Raw genomic sequence first — 16313 nt, forward strand, 5'->3', positions numbered from 1 at the left:
TCCCATTAGCACCTCTAATTGGTGGATTCATTATGTGATGTGTGGCCAAACAAAATCGAGGACAGATTGGGCAGATGCAGACAAACAGCAACAAGCTGCAGCAAAAACCTCCATAGTGTTAATCTGCAGACTTGTACATAGTGGTTGTTAGGAACAGTTAGAAGGGCACGTCTTTTCCCAACAGTCTGCAATTTTTTTGGGGGGGGGCCTGACTTGTGGCAGCCAAGTTTCATTGTATTGTTTTACCATCACTTGTTTTTGAAATACAAAACATTTTTTACCCATACTCTCTGCTGTTTCTCATTTTATGAAAGCTCCACCAAAGTTTCCCTTTATGCCATTTTATTTGTATTATTAATTATTAAGAACATTTCATGAATTTGTAAAATGAATCAGTTTACTCAGCTGTCAGCTCTACATAAATTATTTTTGTTAAATACAACAACTCTGGTCCTTTCAGCTCTGAGATTTCCCTTGTGTCGATACAAAGAGGAAACTTCCAGATATTTTGGCCAGCAGGAACTTTGCTCTAAAAAAAAATCACAATGATTTGTCTGAAAACTGAGGGAAATCCTACAGGCTTTAATGTGGATATTTGTGTTTAACTAATAGCTAGCAGCAGGGAGGGTTGTGTTTGCCATGTGATGATGATGTTACATTTTTCATGCACTTACCCTCCAGACAGGAAACAAAGAACTGAGCTCTCTCCCTGCATGACTGGAGTAGTCATCCCCTTTTTTTAAAGCATTTTTTAAGGAATTGTCCTCTCAGCACTGACTCACTGGTCAGAAATCTGCTGGCATTCTTTTGTTATTTGTTTCCTCTCTGGCAGTTGAAGCAAACTTCTTGTCCTTCTTGTTCCTCCTTTGGCAGTAGAGCCAGAAGGTACAATTTGCTTCATTTTGTTTTTACTCTTTGCAAGGTATATCCCAGTGGTACCTGTTGCACTTTACGAGACAATATTGACAGCTATAGATCTATTTGAAGTGGCTAAAGTTATATGAACCGAAAAGGTATGGAACACATCTGTTGAAGACCCCTAAAGCCTATTTTTTTCTTGTTTATATAACCGTCATTACCAAAACATTTCTGTAATATGAGGTAATATAGGCCAATACTTTGTTGTATAATCATGTCTGTGTGGTATGAATTTGGAGACAAATATCATCCCAGCAGACACGTGCTGGTACATGACCAATGTTTGCAGTCAAAGTATTTTGATAAGCAGGATCAACAAAGCTGCTTTTTATTTAAACAATGACAGCCAGATTTGGAAGATTATAAGCAGAAAGATGGTCTGCAGCACTGCCTCAGCCAGAGATGGGAATATGCCCCGTATTAGATTACAATCTCAGGACAGGTCTGTGATCAGTGCTGGATGATCCTTCTTTCCCCAGCAAGACTGAGGCTGGGGAAGAATCACAAAGCACTGAGGGCTGTAAAATGGCAAGTGTGTATATTGTTCGTTGACACAGTCAGTGTCCAGTACAATGACCTTGGGAACCCCAGGCAAGTTTTTAACTGGAGAAATGTTTGTGCTGCACTGTCCTGCCTGCAGCCCCCTGCTGATGTCCCAGACAACCCAGTGTTTTTTTGCTTAGTTCGGTCCCACTCCAGATGTAGAGGAACAGCAGGACTGGCCAATGTCCACTCAGATGGGGTAATGAGTTGTGGATGGTGTGTTTGTCTCAGCTTAAACATTGTGTGTCTTTAAAGCACCTGGGAATATGGCATAAAGCCAACCACTTCAAAAACTTCAAAAGAGCACTTTTGTAAGTTTTTGTTTTCTTTGCCAGGGTGTCATATGTTGACTGACCTTTTCCCCCTGGCTGAAGGGCATTCAGGTGAAAGCAGGGAGTGTGTGCAGATGATGCTCAAACCCCAATTAGCACAGATCAGCAAAGTAAATGCTCCCACCCGCTATCATTATTGGAACCCAACACGGCAGGCCTAAATATAGTTTGGCTTGGTTAATCAGAATAACTGGTGTTGGCATAGATCAGCGGATGTAACCGCCCTCCCAAGGTGTTGCCATCTGAAAGCTAATGAGATAGTGTGATAGTGATATACAGTCCATGAAAGAAGGTTAAAGACAGACTGTATGGTTTCACATTTCTTTAAATCATGTAGCAATTTGGTTGCATATGTAGCAAAAATGCAGTTGAAAAACAATGTGGTGGAACAGTGTAACCACAATGTTTGACCACTGTCTCCTTATTATAGCCATCAGTGTCACTTTAAGTATCCTCAGTTAGTTTACGATCTATAGTCATTGTTTTTCTGCATTTTAAAATAACAGTCAATAAGGGAGTGCACTCTAGCGCACTTGTGTGAATGGTGGTAATACCTATCCTCCCAGCCAGCTCCACCTCTGCACCTTTTAGTTCATTCAATGTAATTTATCCTCTCACAACAAATGGTGCTTCCCCTGTAAGAGTCAGTAATGCAGTGCATACAACGACTAATCACCTGTACATGCACTCATAGGAGCCATTTTGGGGATGGTCCAATGTAAAGAATTCAGATATTTTCTTTAACATTTGCTTTAAAATGTATTCTAATGAGAGGATTATATAAACGCTGATATTGTTGTTAACCATGGCTCAACTCGCAGTACTGTTTTGCATTCCTCAACAGCATCCCTCAAAACATATGGTTACCACATGTTCATTTAGTTTCCCTTGTCTGGAATGGCACCTCCTTGCTGACCCCCAAACCCAATCCAATAGACCAGAGACTAACACGTGAAATGGGATGTGACAGCCTGTGCCCCACCCAGTGGGACTAAATGTGATTACTGTAATAACCACCTGCACAGTTGGACATTTAATGGGATTATTCTAAATTGTCTCATTACAACATATAACACCCTTATGTTTGTCCCTGTTTGTCTGTTACGGGGTTATATCCACTTGCTGGTCATTAAGAAAGTCGACTCGCAGGTATTACTACTTCCTGAACCTCATTGCTTGTCTCAACTGGTATCCAGTGATGTGCACAGGCTTTTTGTTGTGCTTTAATGGGCGGTATGTGTTTAAGCAGACAGACACCTGCCCCTCGGGCCATCAGCTGATGTTTGTCCAGTAATCCCCAAGACTCTTTCAGGTTTTTACTGCTCAGTCAGACAGAACCACGTGTTTCTTGTTTGTTTGTTGCGTATTTATCTTTTTTTCTCCATCTCTTCCTCTCCTATCAGTTGTCCGTTCCTGGCACTGCAGTTGACCCCAGTTATCCCAGTCATAGGAGGTGTGCTGTTTCTATTTGTACTGGGGACACTCCTGAGAACCAGCTTCAGTGACCCAGGTGTGCTGCCCAGGGCCACCCCAGATGAGGCAGCTGACCTGGAGAGGCAAATAGGTACGGCTACACTCAAATCAATTACTTTGGATATAAAATAAGGATATGAAAACCCGTTATTGAACTTTTTTGTTTTTATTTTGCATTTTTGTGTTCCCCCTGTCTTTTTTTCTCATTGTGTCTCTGGATATATTTTCTGATCACCTCCATTTCTCCCATCATTAAATCATATTCAGTTCCTTTATTTTGTTGTCAAAGAGGCATCTTTTTGTATCACTTGTTATAATCCTCCATCCCTTTCTGTTCCTCTCTGTCTGAGCTTACGGTTACCTGTATCTTAGATACTGTATTTTTCTCTGGGTAAGCCTCTGTGCATGGTATAGGACCAGGGGAGCTGGTGAGTGCCTTTACAATCTCCAATACAGAGTGCCAAAGTATCTGGCTGATGTGTCTGGAGTTTGTCTGTGTCGCCAGAGAAATAGAGATCAAGCTTTCACTGACGCTAATGGCACTCTGCATTTTGGCTAAGGTGAAGTATTAGTGCTGTGTTGACCAAATGGCCTTTGATCTGTTTATTTCACTCCAACTTCTCCAAGGGCCCCCCTCTGATGTATTACCTGACTCATAAATTTCATCTGGATAACTTCTGAATCTAATTTGCGATGTGAAAGGTAAAACTGTTTGTGCATTAGGAACCACTTGATATAGTGTAACTGAATTACCAGCATCACAGCACTGACAATAGCTCGCCATGAGTCAGAAACAGCTGAGACTACAGGTTGTGATGTGGATTCTGGATTCACAGTGTTTACAGTTCATTACATCACAAGTAGAGAAATCAAGGATTCATTTTGAATCAAACGCAGTGTCTGGATGCAGCCCCTGTTCAGATGTTGCTGCAGTTTTCTTACCAATGTGATTTCATAAATAGTAACTGCCTGGCAAGCCAAAAATTGATGAATGAGAAGTTGAGAAATAGCCATTCAAGGCTTCCTTTTCTCTAAAATTTACTCTATATTATCTCCTGGATAATGGATGAAGGTTACAGTTAATGGTAGGTTCAAAAGTATTCAAAATTTGTTTTTGTTTTTTAATTTAGACAGCTATTGAAGTAGTAGCTTAATTAATCAAAACAGATCTTCAAAAGCAATGTGAAAGTAAAAAATACACTACACAGATGCAACCATCAGCCATGATGCTAAAAGTTTGGTCAGAATAAGGGTGAGCGATATGGCCAAAATCTTCTATCACGGTATTATGCAATTTTATATCACAGTAACATATCATGACACAGTAATTGTTCTGTAAAATTAATTAAGAAATGGCTTTAAATAATACCGTATTTTCCTCCTCCATGTGTTCTTGTCACTCTCTTCTTCTGCAGCAGTTAGCAAACCAGGTTAGAGGTGCATCACCTCCACCAACTGTCGCTCTCACATCACATGAGAATGTGGTGGAGATCATGCGAGAATACATCCCTGTTTTGTTAGCCTGCCCTGAATATATAGCAGAGACATGGTGGAAACAATATTGCCAAAACTCTATATGTCATGGTATACGTTGCACGGTATACGTCATATCGTCCAACTCTTGGTCAGAGTGTAGTCAGCTACAGGACGCCTCTTTCAGAGGAGGCATGGAGACCTCGGGTACTTTAGACAGGATTTACACTGGCAATTCAGTCCTGCAACTTACTGGCGAGTAACTAAACTGACATCATTTCCAGTCTCCAAAAGTGTCCTGCTACCCTGTAGCTAAATGGATTATCAACACTTTACTCAGAGGTTTAACTTTTTAAACCCTCTTTTTAACACACCCTTTAAAGTTTTGGTCCTTTTTATTTGGATGTAAAGCTTCTATTTCCCAGCGATGGTCCTTTCCGTGCTTCAAGCCACTGGGGCCTCATTAAACAAACTCTGGACTGGCTTAATTAATCTCATTAGGACACTTAAAAGCTTTTGGAGAGAAGGTAAAGTACAGAGAGCTTGGAGCAGTGGGCTGAAACAGCACGGTGCAAAAGTACCATGCTATATTGGCAAGCATTTTTTTTCAGAGGATAAACAAATTAAAGGCTGAAAATATGAACAATGTTGACCCAAATTCCGCACTACCCCCCCTTCTACCATCATTTCATCCCCAGTGGCTTTTGTGCTGTACATTTCCAAGCGTAGCAATTGGCTGTTTCTAAACTGGAATGTCTTGTTCACAGAGAAATTATTGTTGTCATGCTGTTGTTGGTTGCCTGTAGCTGAATCTGTGTGTGCACAGGTGGTGAAATGATAGAAAGGATTAGACATTTCCTAAAGGAAAATTCTGTTGTTTTTTTGTTTGTTTCGTTTTAACAAAATGGTTCTTATTTTTGTAGCTTTGCTGTCATTCTCGCCAGCTTAATTGCTGAGCTGAGGGTTAACAGGATGCACATACACTAATATGTGCATTCACACAGATTAAAAACAACACTTGTTAAACAAGTACAGAGAACTCTAAACCATTTAGAAGTTTAAAATTAAGGTTAACATTAAAACAATTAGCCAAACTGACTCTTGTAATCATCCACCAAGTTTTGGATTGCAACTCCTTTGATCCACTTTGCATCGCCACATTTTGGGAGTGTTCACCTTAATTTTTTCACTTCCAAGAAAATGTTTAGGTGCATGTTGAGATTAATTAGATTAAGCTTGTTTTGATTGTAGAATAGGTTGTAGTTGCGATGCCCTCAGGTCTCTGTAGTCTTTCCCTGAAACATCCAATCCCATGGCTGCCAGTAGACTAATAGACTGCTTTACTGTAGGTGCCATTGTGGGTCCCATTATCTTCCATTCGAAAGAACCTGGCTTGTAGTAGCATGAGCATTTTAAACACACACACAAACGCACACACATAAATACTTCAGGTGGTTTGTATCCTTCAGCTAAGAATATTAGGTTTAAGCTACTGTGGGGCAAAGGTCACTGCCTTTTCCCACAGCTAGTGAAAATGTAGCTTTGTTAATATGCATTTTATTCATAGAGTTGCTTATTTTGTCTTTCTTACTTTCTGTCCATCTCTATCAGTCTTAGTAGTGTAATGTCTCTCCTTAAACTTCCCATTGCTCTTTCTATTCAAACAACCTTCATCCTCCTCCTCCTTTCTCTGGTTACTTTGTCCAGACCTGTGCTGTGCTGTGCTGTTTGGTTCTTTCCATGGCGTGGCAGCTTGACATGCAAGACATTTGTAGCACATCTGTTAGCTCTTAGCCTGATCATCCAAACCCCATCCCAAGCCCCAACACCAACCAGCCTCACAATGTCTTCAAGGAGAAAACACTTATGCCTGTCTCTTTCTTTGTCTCTCTCTTCATCACTCTTTTCTCACTATTTGTATTTTCTCATTGCCCATTTGTCTTGAATCAGTGATTAAAATACATGCTGGAGTTGCAAAATAGTTCATAATATCTGCTTTCACTGCCCACATTAACACTTTTATTTTTGTATGTAAGTGCTCCTCAGTTCTCTTCCTAGCGTCCTCCTCTCTTACTTACAACAGGACTCATTCCTAGCATTTTCTTTCTCGTCTGACTGAGACGGCTCTCATCCTTTTTTATTCACCGCTTCTTTTTTTAACCAATATGTCCTTATGTAACTGCAGACGCTGATAATAAGAAAGCAGCTGACAAGCTTAGGGAGCATGGGTAACTTTTTCACATGTCAGTGCTGTCCATAATGTAATGGCTCTTTACCACTTCAGGCTTTGTTTCCCATATGCTCAGTTGCTGCTTTTTCGATTTGCATTTTGATGTACTTCACAGCACTTGTTCACTGTCATACATTTATCTCATAAAATGTTCCATACTAAATCCTCAAATAACATTTATTGAGTGTTGCAAATGACAAACAACCTATTTATTACTCTCTCAGTTATATTTTGCATCCATCTTGTGCAGATGTGTGCATGTAGCAGTCTTAATTAGAACAAAAATCCCTCAAATACTCTAGCTGCCAGTCACCCAAGAAGTTGTAATTCACCAGCAGCCTCATAAATAGATGATGATGATGTTTTGAAGTCAAAGTGCTACAAGGCTCAAGTTCGATACCACTCCTATTGATCTGTTGACTAAACAACAGAGGAGCTAATGTCTGTACGATACGAGACATCAAGGTCTCTCATGCTCCCTGTACTTTAGGAAGGAAAACTGATAGCTAGGCTTCCACTGCCATCATTGTGAGCAGATATCTTTGCTGTCTGCCAAATGCTCTAGCCTTTAGTGTGTGAAAAGGAGGTTAGAGTGCGTGGCCGGAAGTATAGCCCACCTCAAACAGAATATACATATGAAACTCTACAGTGCATCAGAAATGCTGTGTACACCTATAAAGGGTCGGGGTGAGAGTGTGGTGTCAGGAAAGATAGCACAGCTTGTTGTATATCCCTTCTTGAAATGGAGACAAGAGTTGATTTATCTTCAGTGTGCTGTCTTTGATGTCTATGCATGTCTGCCTGCCTGCCCAATATGTCAGGACTAGACAGGCTGGCATCAGTTCAGCTACCACATGCCAAATCCAAAAGAGTCTCTGAAGCATTAATCAGAGTGAGAGATGGTCAGAGCTGCCCGTTTCCTTCCTTCCACCTAATATGGTCCAAGCTAGCTGGTGAATGTCAGGGCAGCCACGCTGTTTTTTCCAAAGCTGCCAGCCAGACTCAAGGCCAGCAGAGGAAATAGATTTTGGAGGGCTTATAGCTCGTGCTGCTGGAGGAGAGATGGGCACATCAGTAAAGGATGCAATGACATTTAGGCTTTTCATGACTGCAGGAGCAGTCAATATGGGTGTTTTTGAAGGTGGGGACTTCAGTGCTCTGAGGTGCATAATTTTTTCTTTCTTTCTTTTTTTGTACATGCATCTGTGTGTATGTTCCCCACGTGGGTATATCTCAATAGAAGTTCATGCATGCTCAGTAAACAATATTTCCATGTAGTATGTGTGGCAATGTAGAAGTATGATTCACTTCACAGACCTGACGAAGACCTTGTACTTAAAATGTTGGATTAATGAAGTAGTTTTTGGCTTGGGGATAGGACCCACCGTTTTATTTGTTTTTGACTTTTACTCTTTTCGCTCTTCCAAAGTACATAATGTCAAACTGAAAATTGTTGGTATGCTGCTTGAACGAAGCTTGAGCCTCGCTGAGGGGATAAAAGCTGGACACCCTGTTTCTGATGCAATCGGAAATACTTGACTAGGTGATATGATGATACTCCTCTGTAAGTGTTTGCCATTGAAATGGAGTGGAAGTGTAAAGTCTGTTGCTGGAAGCATCATAAGATGCTGATGTCGTTTCATTTCATATATTGCCTCTCTTGTTCAGATAATGGTGGACTAAGAAACCAACAAACAACAGAGGCATTGTGGAGGTACCATGGTCATGCACTTATCACAATATTCATGTTGCAGAGTTTTTCAAGAGTTAGCAGAAAATGAGGCAATGGGCTCAGCTAAAAGTTAAAAGTTACAAACCAAACATATTAGGTTTTAACCAGAGTGTCGTCTAATATAATCACATAAGATTTCTCTTTCTGTTGGTGATCACATTTTATTGCTTTTATTTTTATTGACATATTTCTTTAGATATTGTTTATCATCAAACTAACTAACCTAACTTGCACCCTGTTTTAATTATGTTGTGTTTATCATTTTTGTTGAAATGTTTTGTTGGGACTGCTTTTGTCAATGTCCTTGCCAGAAACTTAATTGAGATGCCAAATTCAAATACACAGCCCATCACCAGAGAGAGACCAGCTCAAGCCATTCTCTAAGATGAGAGCTAGCTTAATCCCATAAGATGCAGCTTCCTCTCCCTGTACCGATAAGACACTGCAAACATGCTTGTTGGATTTTAGCACCTTGTAGGTCTGCTTTTAGCGTTGGCTTGGCTTTGGCTGAAGGGAAATGTGAGACTGTACCATGAATAAACTGAAGCTCTTTTGATTATGATCTGTGTCTTGAACATCACAAGGGGGGGGCTACTTATTTCAATCTTGGCATTTGTGTCCCTTAAATACTGACCACTGCACTGTTAAATGCCACGAAACATCAAAAATCTGGCACCAATTTAAATTAATCATCATAGAGGGTGCAGTTCACAGGGCTGTATTGATTCTGACCTCCTGTTGGCCTCCAACAAAATTAAAAAGTGAAATAAATCAGCTAGAATGCACCCGTGACGCTAAGATGTGGTCCAAATACCATCTAACTGATGTTAAAGCCCCCTTTGACCTTGCCACTGCAGTATACTGTATGTCCTGTTGCAGTAAAGAATTAATTAATAGCTTGTTTTGAATGACAGTCCAATAATAATTTGTGCTAGTACTGAAACTCGCTTCCTCCCTCTTCTCCCCTCCCAGTGTAACCACTCGTCGTTCGACTTCATTGTTATTGGCTGAATAATAAGTAATAGGTGTGTGTCCAGTGGAAAGAGGCTATATTACTAAGCCACTTGACATCTTAACTTCTACATTTGTGGATTGCTTGTATATGGACCTCAGCCTGTCCTCTCTATGACTGACAAAGGGGGCAGTTTAACAGACGTGACACAGAGACAAACGAGAGAAACTGCTTGGAAGCAGGTATCAGAGAGGATGAGAAGGAGTGTAGACGGCTAAATAATGATGAACACATGCAGAAGAAACGTAACCTAGCAGTGTCTCCCTGTATTTTTAGTTGTTTGTAATCCCCCATGGGCAATTAAAGTGGCAGGTGTTGCCTGTGTGTTCACCAGAAGGAAACTGTATCTTTGATTTTCTTGCTGAAATGAAGCATTCTTTATTTAGCATCCCAAAATCCAGGACAGTGTTATTTAACTTATCTACAACTTAAAGCCTCTCCTTCAATCTACCATCTATGTCATTTTGATCATGTGTGCTGTCAAGAGTCATTTCACACTCTTTAAGATTCCTTAGGAAAAATAACTTCTCCTTTCTATTCTTTCCTCTCAGTCTTCCTTCATTGTTGTCTCGTCCCCAGGCTGACAGTGACACGGACATGAAAAAGACAAAGATAAAGAAATGATAGTCAGTGGATGATGGTGCTGCAGGGGACAGGAATGAACTGGAATAGAGCTGTCACTGTAGAGTTGTTTTATTGGCGCACATGAGAGAAGACAAAAACAGACAATGAAAAATAACTTGTTGAGTAATCAGACTGGCCTGGATTGACCCAATATGCTGATCATACAGTCTCTCTTGTTCCATCTGTTGTGCCCACTGTCGTCTTCTTCTATCACTTCAGTTGCTCTTAATATATATAGGCAGGAAAGCTAACAGTGTATGCTGTCATACATGGATCAGATTAGCCAATAGTAAAGGCACTACCACATGACCAATAATACCTTTAGTAGTAATTGTCCGCTAGTTATCAGTCTTTGTCTTTGTCCCCCCTTCTCATCATCTCAAGTCCAGGGTGAAGCAGCAGCTGTGTTGTGCTTCTCTGCTCTCTGCTGCCATATTCTGGCCTTGTCTAATACCTGACCATGCCTTCACTTGTCACCCCTCACTCAGACAGATATCCCATTTCTGTATCCAGACTACTGAACTGATCCCTCATGGTCTTGGTCAAGGCCTTTGTCAGTTCAGCCTGGAGTGACTGAGTGTGAAGCAGAGGTTGTTTAGCCCAAGATTGCCTTGTTGTGGATAGAGTACAGTTCAGAGATGTTGAGCATTTTCATGTCATAGAATCACATCTGCTCATTTTTTTAAACAAAGGAGCACAGAATAAAATCTGTACATTAGAAATGTCAAAATTTATTTCACATCATTTGTGAATTATGTCAGGATTGGCTTTGCATTTGATTGTTTGTATAGAACCTCCTCACAGCTGCCTGCTGATCATCATTTGGACTATTCCCCCCTGTGATGCAGTAATATTTTTGGTGCTTTTTATTTGCCTCAAAGTCAGCTGTGGCTGCTAGTTATAGCAGACCTACTGCTTCACATATTTTCAACCAATCAACAAGTTGATTGATTGGAAATTTGGGATATTTAACTCAACAGTAACAATTAAGCAACACATCAGACTGTTTAAATGGCATTCAACAAGCTTTGCATCGTACAAAATATAGCAGTATAGGTTCAGCCCATTCAGTTTTCTCCTGTGCCATGCTGCTCCACGGTTAGTTTTTGAATAGCCTTAACTTGAAAAAGATTCACTCTGTGTCAGGTGTTGCTTTTCTTGGCTTGCTTCAGAGCAAGGTCAGAGAAGAAATTCCGCTTCAGTGAATTTCCAGAGTGTTTTGCTAAGTTAAATTCACTTAAGCTGCTCTAGTTGAAAGTTACTCAACGCCAGAATAACTTCCTCAAATGTGATGATGTAATTTTCACTTGGTGAAGTCAAAAACCAGGTCAACCTGCTCAAACCACAGCAATGTGCTTTCATTTTTAGAACTGATTTGATTTACTACACGTGACAGAATTCTCCTACACTTGTATTTAGCTGTAACCACTCATCTCCCACACATTTCTCTACCAGCCTACCATCTTGCAATCTTTGCAAGTCGCTAGATTTCTTATGGCGGCTGCAGCTCTCTGCATATCTCACACCTTTCCTCTCCTGTTCTCAATCAGGCACTATTGATTTGCCAGTGAAGAGATATAACCTGTTTTGGAGCAATGGTTTTTCTAGGCAACCTAGTGTCAGGCTCTACAGTTAGACTAAATACTCACCACATAAAGCTGCTTATTTAGTTGGTAAGCCTGTGATTAGCCTTGACTTAGCTATTCAGCTAATCCTTACTTAGTCATTGTTTTGAAAAATTGTGACATCAATATAAACGAGAAATGGAGTGGTATAAAGGTTTTCCTATTTCATGGCTTACATACAGTAAATATTACTATTTTGGAGTCTCTCCCTGGTTCATAGGTTTAGAGCCACACTAAGCAAGACCAGAGAAAGATTATTAGTACAGGTATAAAGAAATCAAGCCGACTGGTGGTTGCTCGGGCAGCAGGGACTGTATATGAAGTTGCATGTGAAATGGATTGGAAGTAGCTGCTGATACAGCATACAGCACTGCCTGGGTTGTACCTGAAATAACAGCGTTTGCTTTAACCCATTCAAAAAAAGAAAATAGTGGCACTCAACTTTTTTCCCCACCACGCTGACAATTATAAATTATCATTGCTGTGTAAGTGAAACTTTGGTAGCAAATGTTTGTCATATATTTTTTTTTTTTTTTACTTATCTGACTTTGAATAGCAAAACATTTCCACCCAAGTAATGTCTTTTTCTCACACACCTTTTGAGCTGTATGAGGCTCCACTTACTGCCTGTACCTACAAAAGATCCAACACAACACAAACAATTCACCTTCAACTTTCCAACTTGTGGCTTTTCAAGAGACTTCACGTAGGCATAAGTTCCATTTAAATGGTTTGTAAAACCCACTGTTTAAGCATCAGAAACTCCATGCTGCCATGTCTGTGCTGTCAAACTGAATCACAGTCTTATATTCACACTTTTATATGTTTGAAATAAAATAGTTAATCTAGTTAGCTGCTGAAATCGCTACTTGACTGAACACAATTAGCTTGTGTCTCCTTGGTTTTGGTCCGACATTTTGGCAGGCAGGTTGAGGTCAGTTCTTCTGTATGTTAGCCATCATCATTGTATTCTTGTACACTTCTCCATCTGTGAAGGTAAAGGCCCCAGTTTTCTCTCCTCCACATACACAGCAGGATAGCAATTAGCTTCCCTTTATACCTCACCAGGCAACGCCTAGCACAGTTTGGCTGACATTGAACCCTCATTTAGCTCCGTGTATGAGGGTGTGAGTGGGTACAGAGTGTGTGTGTGTGTATGTATGTGTGTTCTGTTACATCACTTCCCAGTCTACCTGGCCTTATTTTCTAGCTTCAAGCTCTTAGGCCGGGCCTATCTCTCTGAGGGATCTCCCACTAGACAACACTGATGTAAGGCTAAGCTTTGGCTGCCAGGGTAGCAGTGTACAAATGGCTTTGTTCAGCAGAAAAGCTACTTTGACACCACCGCTCACCCACTACTTTACTGCAGGCATCTGTGAACAAGTGTAGTGAATGTTGATGGGCTGGTCGAAGCGTACTTAAGGTGTGACCACAGTTGATTTACAGGATGGTGTACAGAAATCCTGGCATTTAGAGTCAGGTATATAAGGCTGGTCTATAGGTAGACTTGTTTTTGCAACTTTCGTGCCACTTTTCTATTCATACATTTCTATTTATTTTGGGACAGGTAGAGACTGTAGAAGAGCACTATCTATACTAGCTGGGAAAAAAATCTCAACCCGTGAAAACATGGACTGCTTTTTTAAAAGAAAACTAATCAATGTAAAAAAAGGTGAGGTGTTTGATTCGTGAATGAAGGAGAAAAGCTGCTACTTCTTTATGTATGCATTATGTTTGATGTCTGTGAGCACAAAACACCTAGAATATTAGTGCACTGACAAGTAAATAATCCTGATGTGAGACGAGAACCACTCCATGTTCTTGTCCATCTGGCAATTAACAATAATATTACATCCATATTATATATATCGTACTATTGATATTCTTGTCCCCCTGAGGGTGGTCAATAAATAAGTAGTACCATATACTGCAGTGTTGACTGTATTGGATTACATTATATGTTACAAGTGTTGCTGCTGTTGTTTTCACTTCATGTTGTCTATTTTATTCTATAGTAAGAGAAGCACCAGTGATTCTCTGTACTATTTAAATTAAAATAATTTTGTAGAGAATGAGTTGAGGCTTTGTAGTTTGGCTAGGACACAGGTACTTTTGGTCTGCTAGTCTCTGAGATTATATGATTTGGTTAATATGATCTGCCTTCACTTAAACCGATAGTGTTGCCCTTTACTGCATTGCTGCCATGTCAGCAGAATGGGGGGAAATGGGAAAACCCATTATTACAACTTAGAAACTTTAAAAGCTGTAAAACAGCCGTTTGTAATTACATTATTATATGACGTAAATGCGTCATTTTGTATCTTTACCTACCTGCCAGCATTATTTTAGTGATCTCAGAATATTCTCCAAAGGGGTTTCCTCTAATGCTTCAGGGGGACCCTACAGTTTGTTGTCGTAGCTCTTTATTTCACCTGACAGGAGCTAATGTTACATTATATGTTTCTGCACCATGAATACCTAAACAATGGGACTTCTCCTGGTTGTTTAACTGTGGTAGCTCCCCTCATTTGTTGTCTCCCTCAGTGGCATCTGCTGAGAGGGCAGAGGAACAGAGGGAGTATGGAGGAGAGAGGAGAGCGCTCTGTAGGCATTGATCACAATAGAGACGAATTCAATAGAACAGAACTCACTGACTGCATTTCCTCTGCTCTCCTTTAGAAATGTCAACCACCCACACAAGCCTCTCAGTCCCCCCCTCACACTAACACACACATATACCACTCTGCTAGCAATGCTATGGGCTTTTGTGTAAATTATCTTAAAATGATCTTCCTACACACACTATCTCCTACTCTCAGGGTGCGTGAGAGTGCTCAAAGCGAGCTGAGCAATAATGGGATACATGCTCTACCTTTTTATGGCCTGAAAATTACTATCATTGCTCTCATCCTTACCGTTCAGCCTGTCATCACTGCTGTCTTACTCCACCAAAAACCATTCAGAGCCGTTTGCCACCATTTTCTTTTTGTGTGTTATAGGCTGAGGATCGTGGTGTTAAGTGCATGTTGAATTCCAGACTGTTCTTACAATTTACTGTCACTGTAACAGCTGACTTCATGTTATTCAGGACCACCAGTTTCAAGGTGGTAAAGTTTTTATCAGCAGCACAAAAGGTTGGTTCTGGTTGACAAGTTTGACACACGTTCATGCAAAAGAGCTAAAATGGTGGGGCTAATTAAATATAATGAGCCGTGTGGGTTGTCCATGTTTAAGCCTTTTAAGCTGCTGATATCATGACATGTACCTTTTTATCAGAGATAAGGGTAATTGCAGATCAGTAAAGATTTCACTTCACTATAGCCTTGTTGAGATTCATCAGTCTCAAGACAAATGAAACCAGACAACCTGAACACATTGCTCCTAGACAATAAAATCTAGCGGATACTACTGGCTCATCTTACCAATAAAGAAGTGTGTTATCTAAACCCTTATAGTGTCTCAAGTGGTTGATTTTACAACTTACATTTCATTGTGCTAAAGAAATGATTCAAGCATGAAATTGTCTATCGATTGTTATATTTTTTGGGGTTACATTTATCGTAACTTACTTTCTGTTCTACCTGATAACCAATGAGATTTTCCTTGTGTGGTAGAAATGTTGGATGTTGTATTGTAGGCTATCCTCCTGGCTTTTATTGTATCTTACTCTGTCTGTTTGTCCTATCCAGTTGTTAAAGATGTTGTGTTTTTGTTCCACCTGAGTATTCATAATTAGCACACTATAGCTCTGTATGTGGGAGTCCATTAGGGCCTGAGTGAAACTGAGAGAAAACACAGTACAATGGAAAGGGTTTTTTGTTTTTTTTCACTTATGCATCTGTCTTGTTTTTCTCTTTTCTCTGTCTTTGATTTTCCCAAGATGTGGCTAACGGCAGTACTGGCTACAGGCCTCCTCCCAGGACCAAGGAGGTGGTCATCAACGGCCAGACAGTCAAGCTGAAGTATTGCTTCACCTGCAAGATCTTCAGACCACCACGTGCCTCCCACTGCAGCCTCTGCGACAACTGTGTGGGTGAGTGAAAATGATATTCTTCGGATGCAGGTTTGTATTTTTGGCTGGTATTTTCTGTTAGTATTAACATTTTCACTGCATTTATTTTGAGACATTAGTATAATATAACACAAACATTCAAGACCATCACCAAACCATCCTCTAACCAGTTTGTGGCTTGTTTAACTTTAACCACTTCATGTTTGTTTGTATAAAACAGGTAAACTGCTGCTTCACTTTCACTAGTCTTTATTTGTTATCTTATTTCTTTTAAGAACAAACTAACCGATGATACAAATGCTGACATGTTTACCTCACCACCCCTACACACACATATAT

The 16313-nt window shown here is 40.3% G+C and overlaps 1 protein-coding gene across 1 annotated transcript in view; it reads left to right on the forward strand.

The window, feature by feature from the left end:
* Window positions 1–16313, forward strand: part of LOC139297435 (palmitoyltransferase ZDHHC14-like) — a 44439-nt gene that overhangs the window by 12409 nt on the left and 15717 nt on the right. The window contains exons 3-4 of the mRNA XM_070920104.1: window positions 3197–3357; window positions 15843–15995. Of these exons, the coding sequence (XP_070776205.1) occupies window positions 3197–3357; window positions 15843–15995 (314 nt within the window). The remainder of the gene's footprint in view (window positions 1–3196; window positions 3358–15842; window positions 15996–16313) is intronic.

Source organism: Enoplosus armatus, chromosome 15 (assembly GCF_043641665.1).
Source record: "Enoplosus armatus isolate fEnoArm2 chromosome 15, fEnoArm2.hap1, whole genome shotgun sequence".
NCBI lineage: Eukaryota > Metazoa > Chordata > Actinopteri > Centrarchiformes > Enoplosidae > Enoplosus > Enoplosus armatus.